Below are 14673 nucleotides of genomic sequence, written 5' to 3' on the forward strand. Positions count from 1 at the left end.
CCTTCCTTGCCTGGGTGTACTGGTGGCGGGGTGGGGAGAGCCAGCTGCTAGAGGGGGTGAGTCTGGCAAGGGAAGGGGATGAAGGATTTATTCCTGCTCATTTGGAATCGGCTGTTATTAAGGGTCCCTCACGCAGGCTTCCCTGGGAGGCGGCATCCGCGTCTGGCCTTGGGGAGTTTGGGTGAGGGCTGCCGAGCAGAAGCACAGTTGCAAAACTGCTGCCCTGCGCAGCTTCACTCGAGACGTTTCCGAATCAAGGCACGGCATGTCAAACCCTTCAGGAGCTGATGCAATCCTGCTCACCTCTCGGAGACAGGGAGATGGGCTGCTGTTTCCCGCGGCTCCTCCAGCCGAGGAGGAGCACGCTGCCGGGCGAGCGGCTGCATCAGGCTCAGCTTCTACCCAGGGTCAGATGCTTTGGCTTGACGCATGGCAACGCCGCAATTTGGGCTTTGCCCCCATGCACGGCCAGGCAGGTCCCGGCGCTGCCAGCCTTGCCTTGCCCCCGGCATCTTGCACCCAGCATCTTGCACCAGGAGCTCAGGCTGCGGAGAGCTGCTGGTGCAGCTGGCATGCTAATTGCTAGATACGATGGATGGCTTCGTTTAGCACCGAAAGGCATTGAGAGGCAGTTTCTCACTTTCAAGCTCCTGGTGTTTTGGAAAAGCTTTACGTGTCCAGGATAGGCTTGGATCCTGCTGGTTGTTATCTAATAGTGCCTGGTAATCACGGCTCTGGACTTCTATTTCTGGTTCTGCTTCTGAGTCACGGTGTGCCCTTGGAAAAGACCTTTGTGCCTTGAGGCTTGTCTGCATGAAAACACTGCGCTTGTTTGACTTAAATCACTTTTAAAACAGTTTTGCTTTGGTTGAGGCAGAACTTGGTCTGGGTCTACTGATGTCTTATGGACTATTAATGTGAACTGCATCTTGAATTGGAATAAGAGCATCCTGCTGATGCTTGAGATGAGTCTAACAGTGAATTTGTGTTTATACACATAGACTAGACCTCTATTTACCTGGTCAGCAGAAGGGTTAATACCCCAGCAGCAAATCTGCTAGCGGATTGTTAAAGTCCTTGGATAAATACTCCGTGATGGACTAACGTTATTGCAACTTCTTCCTCTGCTCCCAGAGCACTGCGATAGGAGCGGCCATCAGGGCACTGCAGGGACTGATGGGGACCGGGAGCTTGGTGCGGGAGCCTGCTTTCTATTTAAAATAACAATAATAATAATAAAAAAAAAATCCTCTAAGTAACAAACTAGGTTTGCAACCACGGTGATTGTGGTGGGGAAATAAATGCTGTAAAAAAAGCAAGGCGATAGGTGGGTGTGAAAGGGGAGAAAAGAGCGGTCAAGAACTTTGATCCTAATAAAAAGACCGTTGGGACAAAAGCTGCCTCTGCACCCGTTTCTCCCACCCCACCCATCAGCTGCGCATCAAAATGCCAGGTGGGTCATGCTTCGTGTCACCGGATCTGACTTCCCTCCTGCTGGGTACGCTGCCTCCAAACACGGTCTCAGGGTACCGCTGGAGCCAGGGTGCCGCTGCCCGGGCATTTGGGGCCCAGCCCCGGGGCGGGATGAAGCTGCTTGCGATGCTGCTGTGCCAAGCGCATGCCTTGCTCTGAAGCGCTTGGCTTCGCCCGTGGCAGCGGGGAGCTCGCCTGGCCCCGTCCGGCGGCGCGGTGTGCTGGGGATGCTCGGCCCTGGTGTGCTCTCAGTCCCCGCGTTGTCCTCTGAGGACTTGCTGGGCTCCTGCAGCCCCGTCCCGGCTGTGCGAGCCCCGTGCTGCCCCGGGAGCGGGGCCCGAGTCTCCAACCCACGCGCTGCGATGGTGGGTATTGCAGTGAGCCGCAGCTCCGAGCATCCTTGGGACTTTCGGTGATGATCAGTGGGTGGCTTGGGAGAGGAAAGCTCCCGAACTCTCCAGCTTGCTGGGCTGTAAGCGATGCCAGCTCCTGTCATTCGCTGTAGCACATTGGCTTGACACCGGTGGAAACGCTGCGAAGAAGCAACAGAGGGAGGTAGCAGCGGCAAAGAGGGGGGATTGGAAGATCCTTTTAAAAATGAAAATTATTCTGGCTTCCAGCACCGACTCCCAGGGCAGCAGCCTGACCAGCGTGTGCCGGGACGGTGTGGGCGTACCGGTGACTCCAGGAGCGATGCTGGGCTGCCGTCCTGCTCCCCGCTTTGCTCTGCTTCAGTTACCTTGCACCCCGGTCTGCATTCGATGCCCATTGCCGTCCCTGCCTGCTTGCATGATCCTGCTTCCCCTTTGCCAGCCCTTAGCAGCATGAAACTTAAGCAACCCGTTGGGAGGGGACTTTAAGAAGCGAGAGCAGGTTTAATGTTGCAGTTTAAAGTCAACAATTCTCAAAAGGAAAACAAAAGTCAAACCAGAATCTTAATGGTATTTTTTGTTTTCTTTTGTTTTGTTGTTTTATTTTTTGTTAGCAACCCAACTACTGGAGCTTTAAGGTCAGTATTTCTGATTTTTCATGCTTCTGTTTGAAATGCATGCACTTTTCCACCCTTGCCTCATCTCTGTGTCTGTGCAGGGGGGTGGGAGCTCGGGTTTTTTGTTGAGGATTCCTGTGCCAAAGTAGTTTGTTCTCAGCTCAGCGGCAGTTTAAGTTCGTGAGAAGGATTTTATGCTTTTGGGTCGAGTTGTTGTGCAGATACAAACCTGTTCTCTGAGAGGGATGAATCTGTGTCCTGCCCTCATTTGGACCACTATCACCCCCTAGTCAAATCCTGCTGCTTTAGAGTTATTTGACTGCAGCAGAGACCTTAATTCTGGGAAAAGGACCGAAAAGAGCCTCAGAAATCCACCTGCAGAGCGATATCCAGGTGCCTGCTCCCAGGCAGAGATACACGGGTTGCTCTGATTTCCAGCCTCCCCGTCGGAGGTGGAGAGCTGCGGAGCAGAGCCTGTCCCTCCCGTCAGTGGCCCTGCCGAGCGCCGGGACCTGCCGTGCTTCCCATCGCGCGGCCTCTCCGTCGCTTCTCTGCACTTGACCGTTTGCCCAGCACCGCTTCCCCCGTTGGGCTCCTCATCTCCCTCTCCCGAGCCCCGCGTTCCTGCAGAGCCCGGGCCGATCCCACGCTGATGTGCGAGGGCAGGAGACGCGGGGGTCTGGGGACGGGGGGTGCTGGTGTGCTGCTCCCCAAAGCCGGGCTGTGCCTGCACCTCGCAGGCGGTGGGGTTGGCGGAGAGGGAGGAGGAACGGGCTTCCCAGCACAAATGCCACGTCGGACCCCAGAGACCGGCTTCTGTTCGGTGTGTCGAGGGACCGCTAGACCAGACAGTGAAGTTATTTGTTCGGCTGGTGGTGTTGAGCCCTGCGGGAGGGGAAGGGGCAGCTCTGTCCTGCGTTGGCCATCGCATCTCTGTCTCCATCCTCTGCTCTGTCGCTTGGGCGTTAGGGTACCGGCCTGTTCAGTGGGAGGCTGCTGCAGGAGCAGCAGAATGGAGAAAGCATTAGCGTGTGCTTTATTGCACCGGGATCTTTGTGCCTAAACCCACCTCTTCCAGGCTCCACAAAGGGAACTCTGACGGGATTCTCCTGGCAGCGCCGAGGGTCTGTGCCTGCCTGGCGATTCCTGCCGGCACCTTGCGAACAGTTGCCCTATTGTCTGGCAGGATGAAGTACGCATGTCATCGCAACTCCCCTTCCTCCCTCCCTCCTCCTCGCCCAGGGATGCGGTGGCAACACTTCAAGGTCAGGCGTGTTGCTGGATGACCTTGGCGTGTTGTCCCTGGTGGGTTTGCTCTTCCTGTGGAAAAAACAGGCGCTTTCCTTGGTTGGCAGCGGAGAGCGGAGGAGTTGTAAAACGCATAATATGTGCACTTGTTCGGAGTTTTCATTCTTCAAGTACTTGCAGCATAAAAGGCGTGCGAGCAGCGGCTCCCCGAATATGCAGCTGTCTGAGTTCTCACCGGCCGGTTTCAGCCACGTGCTGTCGGGGACATTCCAGGGACTGGGGGGGAAGGCACAAAAGCCTCAAATTTTTTTTTTTTTTTCATTTTTTGTGAGTAAGAAATAAAATGGGGATGGACTTTAGGGGTCCACCCACCCCCGAGGGGTCCTCCTCAGCAGCGGCTGGGGGTTTGCAGCCACAGAGCGTGCGTTTTCTATAACGATGTATTTTTCCACCCGAGCCTGGAAGTACTTTGCATTGCAAGCAGAGCATCTTCCCTGGCTGTATCTGCTGTGGAAATGCGTTACGGGTTAAATCACCCTCTGCTTCCCGGCCGGGGGAGGCCCCCAGCTGCCTGACCCCGCTACCAAGTGGGGCAGGAGCCAGAGGCAGCTGGGGCTGGCGCGTCCTGGGGAGAGCCCTGTGGGGAGGCTGATCCCAGCAAGCAGGTGCTGGGGGCTTCCTCGAGGCCACCGCAGCCACCTGTGTCCCCTGGGGTCTTCTGTAGCTGCAGGCTTGGCCTTCAGCTGGGAAAGCTGCCTTCCCCTCCCCGCCGCTCTCTCCCCAAAATAAAATTTTCATGACCCTTTAGGTTCCCTGTCGGTGTCCAGCTGCCACCCTCTGCTGCTGGGGGGGCCGAGCCAGCCCTTCTCCATCCCTCGGCCAAAGAAGGGGGGCTGCAGGCATAGCCCCAGCTGATGGGGGACGGAGGGGATCGGATGGTGGGAAAGGCTGTGCCACATTCCCAGGGATACCCAGGGACGCGGTGTGCTGCTGCTGCTGGGCGCCCGGGGCAGGACCTGCTCTCCTCCTGCCCCGGCATCCCCCATCTGCCTGGGGACAGGCAATGGCAGCTGCTGGCTGCGATTTGGGCATCTCCAGGCGTGGGCTTTGGGGGAAGGGGGGCCCTGCATTGCTGTGTTTGTCGGTCTCGGTGCTGGCGATGAGCAGATGCTCTTGTATGTGGGTGGCGGTGCCATCGTTGCGGAGAGGGGTCCAGGAGATGATGCTGTCCCCAGCCGGTTCATCCTCTGCATCCCCTCGTGTCTGCAGGTCCTGCCGCTGCCCTCCGCCCTGCTCCATCCTCCTGCCCCGTGCCCCAGCGCATGCCTGGGATTTCTGTACTCGCTTCTAGATTGAGCCAGCCCCGCTCCGCTCACGAATGTCCTTTCCCACCACCTGGGTCAGGCTGTGTGCTCGCACCGAGCCATTGATCCAGCCGCTCTGTGGCCATTGTCACGCTGCTGCTGGTCCCCAAGTCCCCAGGCAGATGCCTGAGTCCCTCGGCCGGTGCAGCCTGGTCCCTACCTGCCTTTCCATCACCTAAACCGCATCCCAGCTTCCAGCCACCATCCCTGCCATTTTGGGGTGACTCAAAGCCATATTCTGGGTGTCAGCCTCTCTGGGGCAGGAGCATCTCAGCCCCATGGTTTGCAGGGCTCGGGGGCTCCGGGGACCCATCGCTGGATCTGGCCGGGGGGACAAATCCCTCCCCAGAGACGCAGCGGGGAGGGGGCTCTGCCACGGAGAGCGGCGAGGCAGCACCGAGGGCTGGGGGCTCCCGCTGCGCTAACGCGGGGGGTGGGCTGGCTCCTTGCTGTCACTCGTGGGCTGGAGGAGGAATGGGAAGAACCGAAGGCAGAGCCTCGGAAGAGCTCCTTTGGTGCCAGGGCTTTAAAAGAACATCAAAGGGACTAAAGCAAAAGCTCGTGGGAGAAAAATGACTAGGATGTGGAAGGGAGAAAGCAGGGGGGAACAGGACACTTTTGTCTTAAAAACAAGTGTCTGGGGCTGTGTCACCTGCCCTGTGCTCTTACTGCACGGCTCCCGCTCCAGCAGCAGTCGGTGGCTTGCTGGTGCTTCAGGCTGTGGCTCCGCTTCCTCCAGCACGGCCAGCGTACGGGGCTCCCCGTCTCCTTAGCAAGAAGCCATTTCCATCTCGCCGGCAGGCCGGGGACTCAGGCGTTTGCTGAGCCGGTATTATGGGCAGGCAGCGGTATTTACTTGCAAGAGACGAACAAATACCAGGCAGGCTTAGCTCCTGTAATCCTGCCGCTCCTGCACCAGCCCTCCTCCCCGCGCCCTCCCCGTGGCCTTGGCGTCCGCCGCGCTCCTCTGGGACCGGCGTTTACTGCGTAATATTTTATTGCTCGCAGGAGGAGGGCATTGGGGTGCACCCGGGAGGGGAGAGCAGCCGCTGAGCACCTGCTCCCACCTCCTCCTTGCTCTCTGCTTTTGGGGCGCTTGCTGGTTTTCTGACCTGTCCACGGGAGCTGCTCTCCGGTGCTCGGTTATCTGTTGATCCTGGGTGTTGTCACTATCTATTATCGCAGCAGGGATGAGAGTAGTGTCCTTAGTGTCGGAATGGGGAAACTGAGGCACGGTGGGACTAGGTAACTTGCCTGAGAGTACCCAGGGGAGATGCATCAGCACGACCTGCGGCAGTGTCGGTGCCGGCGTCCCAGATCTGGGGCTCTTTACCTACAGCTGTTGCTGCTGAAGTTGGGTTTTGGTTTTTTTTTTGCACTTCAAACCAACCCTTCCGAGCCTTTTTCCAGAGAGGCACCCGCACATGTTAACCAGAGCCCGGCCTCCCTGTATACAGCTGTTAAAGCAAATCATGCCTCAGATACCAAAGAGCTGAGCCTTGTCACCTGTCACTGTGACATCCCTGTCACTAATGCTGCTAACCCGCCTGTCCCTGCTGCTTTGCAGCCTGTATCGGCTCCCCTCCCTCGGTGCCTGCAGCCCTGCGGTCCCCAGCAAGGGCTTGTCCCTTCCCCCCCCCCATCCCCTTTTCTGCTGCTTTCTCACACTTGGCTTTGCTTCCCATCCGCCAGCGTCCCTAAAGGATGCAGTAATTTGCTTATTTTTGGAAGATGCTGTCACACAAGGCAGCGTCGCCAGAGAGCAGGGATTGAACGCGGCGGCCGCTCAGCCCCAGAGAGGAAGGGGATGGCTGGGGTGAACATCCACGGGGGGTCGAGGTAGCAGGGATGGAGGCAGGACTGGCACCCTCACCCCCAAAAGTATCTCCTACCGCGTACCCCTCTATAATCCATCTCCCGGGACTGCCTCAGCCTCAGGGGAGGTGCTGGATCAGGCCTGTTTCTGGACCCCCCTCATTTGTCCACGGTCTCGTGGCAGGGATGCTCCTCTCCCCACGGATGCCAGGCTGGACCTGCCTGTTTGAGGCACAGGGAAAACAACTCCAGGAACAAAAGCGCGGCTGCCTTCGCTGGGAGGTTAATGATTACCCTTGCTGCAGGAGCCAAGGTTGCACCCAGCGCCAGGAGATGAGGATGAGTGGGCACGGCGTGTCCCCTCACCCGTGGTGGTCCCAGCTCCAGCCCTGCCCTGGGTGCCAGCACCTTTTGCTGCCAGCGGTCAGGCTGCTCCCCCCGGCGCTTTTGGGAAGAAAGCGAGGGTTTTGGGGACTGAACGCAGAGTCCTCAGCCTGGCTGGACTCACGGTGCGGTGCGGTGGCGACAGCCCTTGGAGCTGCCTTCTCCCGTGCAGGCATCGCGATCCCCTCGGCCAGGCAGGTGCTGCCGACAGCCCCGCTGATACCGACCTGCTGCCAACGACCCTGCTGCCCGTGCCCGGATGGGGACCGAGAGGGACCGCCATGGTGGCGGGCAACCAGCAGCCGTCAATATTCATGAGGCTGCAGAGGATCCAGGCTTTTAAATATTCATCAGGCAGGTGAAGGCGGGAGGCTGTTGGTGCCAGCAGGAAGGGGAAAAAATGCAGAGAGGGGGCAAGCAGCCACCAGTGTCCCCCGTGGAGCCGGGCAGGCCATGTCCGAGGGTAAAAGGGTGTTTTCTGCTTGGAAACACGACATCCGAGTGTCAGGCTCCTGCTCGTCACCTTCAGAGAGTCGGGCAGCTCCTGTGCTTTGCAGGGCAGGCGTGACGGATGCTGGTGTCACGGCGATGCTTGCCGTAGGGGTACCCTGTTTCACCCGCGCGTGGGGCCCGTCGCAGGGTAGCAAGCTCCCGCTCACATCTGGCTGCCAGTAGCAGGCTGTGCACATCTGGTGGGGAAGGCCCCTTTCTTTAGTCAAGGGGTCCGGTTTAAAAAACTAATCCGATTTTAACGCTAATCCTGTTAACATTGAGATCAGGATTAATTCTGGGTTAATCGGGATAATCCTGACAAAATGTTGAGCATTAGACGTTGGATGAATTATTGCTGATGTGAGCGGTACGCTTTTAATTTGGCGGCAAGACCCAGGAAGGGTGAGAGGGGTGGGGGAGAGGGAAGGGGGATGGAGAGGCCACAGCCCCCTTGGATGGGGCAGATTTGTGGTATGTCCCTTCGTAGGATGCTCAGAGCACCCTGGGCTTCTCATTTCTTCCACCTTTGCTGCTGCAGCCCCAGTTACCTCCAGTTTTTCCTCCTTTTCTTCCCAGCTGGGTATCTCCTGGCTCCTCTGTCTCGGGAGGCAGGAGCTGGGCTGCTGGATGTCCGGGAGAAGGGTGGTGGTGCCACAGTCCTGTGCATGCAGTACTGGGACAGCTGGGCTGCCCTGTCTGAAACTGGTTTGAAACTCAAGAGCCGATGCCTGGGCTGGGGCGGCGGTGGCAAGGTGATGCCCAGGTGCTGGGGGTGCTGCATCCCGGTCGGGGATGGTGCGTCCCGGTCGGGGATGCTCCCCAGGGGGGATTTGCAGCCAGACGCGAGGTGAGGAGGTGTCTGCTGGGGAAGTGTCCCCTTACCTGGGCTCTGCTCCTCTTACAAAAGAGCCGGCAGCTCTTTGCTGGCTCACTCTAGGAACATCAATAATTAAGGATGAGCGGAATTCATTAGGAATGAATGAATGAATGAACGGAGTGGTTTGTGATGCGCTGGCACCGGTTTGTTTGCCGAGGGGTCAGCGCCACCGTGGGTGGTGACCAGGCTCCTGATGGTGAGAGCGGGGCAGGCTGGGGAATTGCAATGGAGCTCTCCAGACACCAACTGGAGTTCATTTTTGCAAAGCTCCGCTGTCCCACATGCCGGGGCACTAACGGCACAGCCCCCCTGCCCTGCTGGAGCCCCTCCAGCCACTGCTGGGGCCCAGGAGGGCACCGAGGTGCTGGGCTCTCATCCCAGCCTCTCGGAGGGACGGCAGGGCAGGTACCACTTTGCTGAGACCTGGGCTGAATCACCCCCAAGCGGGGATGTGGTGATGGGGTCAGGCAGGCAGAGAAATGGCGGGGAACGTTGCAGGAGAGGTATCTGGAAATCACTCCCTCCCCTGCCTCTGTTTCTGTAACAGCTCTCAGAGCTGCTTCAAAAAAACAAAAGGTTCAAATTGCAATTAAAATTTTCCTTGGAAATGTTGACAGAAGCAGAGCTGCGGGAGGGACAGATGTTGTTTTTCTCCCAGCTTCGCTAACAGCTTTATTCGCTGCTGACCCTCGCTGGCAGCGCAGAGATGAGTGGCCAAGGCTCTGGCCCCGCTTCCCTGCACACCCTAAGGGAGGGCTCACCAGTCTCGGTGGGGCCAGGGCATCGAGAGCATCTCCCCTTTCTGCAGGGAGAGGCTTTCCCCGTCGAGCTCCCCTAGCACGGACATTTTTCTAAAGGATGGGATGGAGGAGGCTCGTCTCTGTCCCTGGGCCTGTGTGTTTGAGGATGGGCGTTACACCTGCAGTGTCCATGGAAAGTCTTTTCCCGGGGTGGGGAGGGCAAAGGGACCGTGTCTGCTGTTTTTTCCCCATCCCTTTGTTTCTGCGATCCATTTACCCAGGGAATGGTGCAGGCTGGGAGCAGTGGTCTGGGCCAGGCTTTCAGAGATGCTGCCCTTCAGCTCTAGCTTGTAAATATTGACTGTCCCATCCAGCTGCTGGCACGCTGGGCCTGCCCTGCGGAGGATGCACTGCGGTGTCGCGGTCCCCGTGCTGCCAGGAGGGATGGTCCCCTCCAGCTCCAGTGAGCCAAAGTCTGGCAATTCAGGGCAGGAGGCCTCCAGCACCAGGGATGTGCATGCAGGCAGGGGTAGGGATGCAGGTAATGCCTGAGAGAAATAGATATTTTGGAGTTTTTTTAATAGATTTTTTTTTTAATTGTTTTTTTTATAGATAGGGACACAGGCAGGGATGGAGAAGAGTGATGTAGAGCAAGGGTCCAGGAAGCATTAGGCGGGACCCCACGTGAGGGGTCCCGTTACCCTCTCCCATGGCTCTTCCCACCGCTGGCTCCGAGGCATGCCGTGCCAGGAGATGGCACAGAAAGGTGCAGCGGCTCACCCCGGTCCCACAGCAAGAGCCCGGGTGACTCCCAGCACAGCTCAGCGATGGCTCGAGCATCCGCACAGCAGTGATGCCGAAACATCCTTCCCCGCTCCCGGCATTGCAGCTGCAGGCTGGTGGGGTCTCCTCATCCCCAGCGCAGCCTGGACCATCGAGGTGCTGAGCTCCAGCGCCCATCCCAAGAGCTCAGCACACCACCAGATGGGACCTGTGGTCAGATGCTGGATTAAATGGTGAGAGGGGGATTATGAGGAATTAATCTAGATCAGTGTCCAACCAGGGGCTGGAGCTGGGGGTTTATGTACTCGGTAAATAACCGCTTGTGTTGCTTTGCCGAGGGCTGGGCTTGCCAGCTCCGTGCCAGCTGTTTCCCAAGCTGACCGGGGTGGATTTTAGGGGACCCTCGCCTTTATCCCCTTCATGTGGCACAGCAGAGGAGCTGCAAACAGACGGGAGCCGGGAAGGCGGCAGCGTGGCAGAGCAGCGCGGCTGGCCGGGACCTTTGCAGGGTCTGTCCACCCGTGCAAGGGCGATGCCCGGCCGGCCCGAAGGCGCTCCAGTGCCTCGTCCCTGCCTGTGGGGCAGGATGGAGCGTGAGCTGGGGGGGCTGGGGGCTGCCGCCGGACCCAGCCCCGCAGCAGCTGCCCCGCGCCGCCCGGGCTGCTTCGCCTGGTGACGATGGGGTCCTGGGGAGAGGCTGAGCTCGGGGCCCAGCGCCACCAGTGACATTACCACAGCGAGGGCTTATCCATCCCAGCTGCGATACAGGTCTGTATCAGTATTTGTGGGCTGTGTTCTGGCTGTCTCGGCTGGTTTTTCGGGGGTAGAGGGGCTGGCCTCTCTGCCAGGACAGGCTGCAGAGCTCGGGCTGAGCTGGGCTGGGCGCTAGGTCGAGGGAAGAGGAGCCCTGCGCACGTCTCAGCAGGGTGCTCAGGGACCCCCCTTCTACTGCCCCGTCTCCTTGTTGCAAATAATATTCTTACCATGGCTGAAACATGCCCGAACACTGCAGGTGGCCGAGGGCTGGTGCGTGTGATGCACAGAGGGGTCAGGCAGAAACGGGCCTGAAATGGCTGCTTTCTTCTCAGGTCGAGTCCGACACCACCCTCGGAGCTCGGCGTGGGTAGGAGTGAGGTGCTGGCAGAGGCTCGACTGCCTCTGGCGTGACAAACCCTCTGCTCTGTCTCTGAGGGTCCCTTTGCGGGTCAGGCTTGCTGCCTGCCTTAGGAAGCAAGTGGAAATATTAATGAGCGCGACCAGCTCTGGTGGCTTTGCGTTTTGCATGGGAACAGCTGCAGAATGCTCGGCTCCGTGCCGGGGCAGGATCCTTTCCCCACACTTTTTTCCGCTCCCTCCAAACTCTTCTGCCACCCTCCTCTGTGCCCTGGGTCCCTCTGCTCCTCTCCTAAACTCTCCCCATCTTCCCTGCAGCCATCTCGGCTCTCCGAGACCCAGCCGCTCCGCTGCTTGCCCCTACTCCAGCGGGATAACTGTGGTGCCCATCACCGCCGGGTCCCCACAACACCGCTGGCACCTTGGCTCCTTCCCTCCCTCCCTCCAGCCCTGAGCATTCAGCCCACGAAGCTGGGGAGGGTGACATTGGAAAATATTGGAGAGGGGTGTGGAAGAAGGGAGGGAAGGATGGGGACAAGAAGAAGGGAGGGGTGAGAAGGAGGAGAGAAGCATCCTTATCTAGCCAGGCAGATATAATGAAGCTGCTTCTGCGCTGACAGTAACGGGATTGTTGGGAGTTTTAGGAGCTAAAAGTATCGCTTAATTGTATCTTTTTTTAGCTTTGGAGAGATAAAAGACAAAAGCCCCCAAGTCTTCCCTGTTCCCGTCCCACCTCTTTTATATAAGACTCCCAGGGAGGTGCGGAGGGGCTGGGGATGCTCCTGTCCTCGCCGGCGTGGGGGATGCTCCCGCTGCCTTCCCCGGGAGGGGCCTGGGGGAGCCGGGTGCTTTGCGAGTGGGTTTTCACTGGGAGAACCACCAAAACAGCACCCAGGGTGCACTCCCAGGGCGCAAAGCTTTGCTGCTGCTTCTGTACCAGCACGCTTTCCTCTGCTCTAGCATGCAGGAGGCTCCCAGGGGCTTTAAACTGCTCCCTGGCAGATAGCGAGCGGGTTTCTTCCCCAGGGCAGGCTGCAGTCGCCCCGACCTTGGTGCCCATCACCCCATCTGCCGCAGCTCTGCCCTCCCAAAAGCGAGCTGCTCAACATCTTTCCCACCTGCGGTGCCAGCTGGGGCCGGCACCGCGGCCTTGGGCGGCTTTTGTTTTGCTGTTGGGCAGGTTCACTCCTTCGCTTTCTCTTTGTGCTCTGCCCATGAACCTGCTGCTTCCCACGCTCCGAGCCATGGTACGGGGCAGGCACCGGGACCCCGGGCTCGGGGGGAGATGCTGCTGCTGCCCCTGAGCTGGGGGCTGAGCCAGCCCTGCCCCGACAGCTCCCAGCACACGAAATCAGCCCCGCGCCCTATTAACCCTGTGCTACGACGCTGGTTCAGCAAGAAATGGGTCATCTCCCAGCATGGCATCGCTGTGGCGCAGGGACGGCAAGCGGGAGAGCTGCGTCCCCTCCCCTCCAGCCCCTCGCTGCCACCGCGGGTGGGTTTCAAATGCCACAGGGAAAGATCTCGGTGCCCACAGGGCTCTTGGGAAGCTGCAGGAGACTGAGCCCTTTGTGTGGGGGTCTGGGCTCAGGCAAAACTGCCCCTGGGGGGACATAACTGAGAAGCAGGGGGCAAAACGCCTTTGCTCCCAGGCTGGAGGTCCAGGACAGGGTTTGGTCACCTCCCTGCAAAGCGCTGCTGCGGTGGCTGGGATTTATCCACCACCCCCAGAGCCTTCCCCAGCTGGGAGCTGCGTGGAGTGGGATCCTGCATGGCCGCAGCCAGCAGCGTGCAGAGCAGTGCCCTGGGGGGTGCCAGCATCTGTCCTTGCCGCGGTCGGGCCGTGGGGCTTCGATACGCAGCAGGCAGGCGGGAAGGCGAGGCCTTTGGGCTGGACGGTGCTCCTGAAGCAGGAGGGTATTAGGATCGTTATTGTGTGCTCAGTATATGACTGTTGCAGCCTTTGATATCTCACCCTGTCTGATACGGTCTGGGCCAGAGGGAGAACACCCTTTCCCTTCCAGAGACAGTGGTGAGGGTTTGAGGTTTATTTTCATCCGGCATCGGATTGAAAGCTCAGCCCGTGCACCCCAAGCACCAGCCCCGGCAGGCGCCCGGGGAGCCGGAGCCTTGCGTGCCCCCAGGAGCAGGGCAGCGCCAGCAGCCCCGCGTCTCCCCCTCCTCCGGATGGACAGCGGGGCAGCACTCAGCGGGGTGACGTTCCCCCGTGACAGCAGGGGACATCCATCCTGTCGATGCAGACACTGGCACAGACAGGTCCAGGCACTGTTCATCCCAGGGCGGCACCCAGCAAGGCAGGATTGGGCCCCCCCAAAGCATCTCCAGCGAAGCAGGGATCTGGGCACCCATTTTAGACTCCACGGCGATGGATGAAGCTGCATGAAAGTGTCGGGTCCCGACACGCTTGGGGTGAGCCATGGCCTCGGTGGCTGTGATCGGGTCCCACCTGCGAGTGAATGGGGCTGGGGGGGAAGCGGAGCCCCCCCGGGGGCTGCCGTGCCATGTCGGCAGCAGCCGGTGGCAGGGGCGGGAGGCAGGATGTGTGGGGGCTGAGCTGTCAGTTAACGTATTATCTTATAGCAGGATAAGTCATTAGCGAGGAAGAGCAATAAAAACCAGTTCCCTTGGAGTCGGCTCATTAATGGTCTGCTGGAGGCCAAGGACGGAGCAGCCGCCACGCTCCACCCTTGCCGGGCATCTCTGCTCCCTGCTGCGGCTGCAAGGCTGCATGGGCACCCGGGTCCTGCAGCTGCACCCCCCAGCAAAGCCGGTGTGGCTGAAATGGCCGCAGGCAAGAAATGGCAGAGACACCCCCCAGTAGCACTTGGAGTCCCCCCCTCACACCGCAGGGTCTGTCCTTTCCAGCTCGCCAGTGTCCTGCATTGGCCCGGGGTACGCGGGTGCCCCGTGCCAGCAGCGGAGGGTCCGGTGCCCGCGGAGGTGCCCTGCAGCAGGGACAGGGTGTGCGGCTCTTGCCCTGGTGCCAGCGAGGGCTGTGCGGGGCCGCTGGGTCCCTGCTCGGGCTGGGAGAGCCATTCCCTGAGCACATTGCGCTGAGCATCAGGCCAGAACGGTCCCTTCCAGGCTAAAAACCCATTAATTTCCATCTTGCCCTTTTTTTCCTTTTTTTTTTTTTGACTGATGCCATAATTAGCTCCATCAGATGAGCTTAATTACTTGAGGTCAGCTGCAGCCCCGGGGCAGAGGCAGGAGGGGTCTGGGCTCACCTGGAGCAGGGCAGCTCTCCCTGCTCCTGCAGCCATCCCGCAAGCTATAGGGACCACGGTGCGTTGGGGTGTTGTGCTACAGGGGCTGTAGGGACCATGGCGTGTTGGGGTGTTGCGCTACAGGGGCTGCGGTGTGTTGGGGTGTTGT

The 14673-nt window shown here is 59.4% G+C and overlaps 1 protein-coding gene across 4 annotated transcripts in view; it reads left to right on the forward strand.

Annotated features, from left to right (window-relative positions):
- Nucleotides 1–14673, forward strand: part of SRCIN1 (SRC kinase signaling inhibitor 1) — a 58509-nt gene that overhangs the window by 22188 nt on the left and 21648 nt on the right. For all 4 annotated transcript variants that reach the window (XM_087770326.1, XM_087770328.1, XM_087770327.1 and 1 more), the window contains one exon: nucleotides 2459–2482. In XM_087770326.1, the coding sequence (XP_087626452.1) occupies nucleotides 2459–2482 (24 nt within the window). The remainder of the gene's footprint in view (nucleotides 1–2458; nucleotides 2483–14673) is intronic.

The sequence above is a fragment of the Nipponia nippon genome, unplaced genomic scaffold (assembly GCF_047370975.1).
Source record: "Nipponia nippon isolate SJK-2023a ecotype South Korea unplaced genomic scaffold, ASM4737097v1 scaffold_32, whole genome shotgun sequence".
NCBI classification, from domain to species: Eukaryota; Metazoa; Chordata; class Aves; order Pelecaniformes; family Threskiornithidae; genus Nipponia; species Nipponia nippon.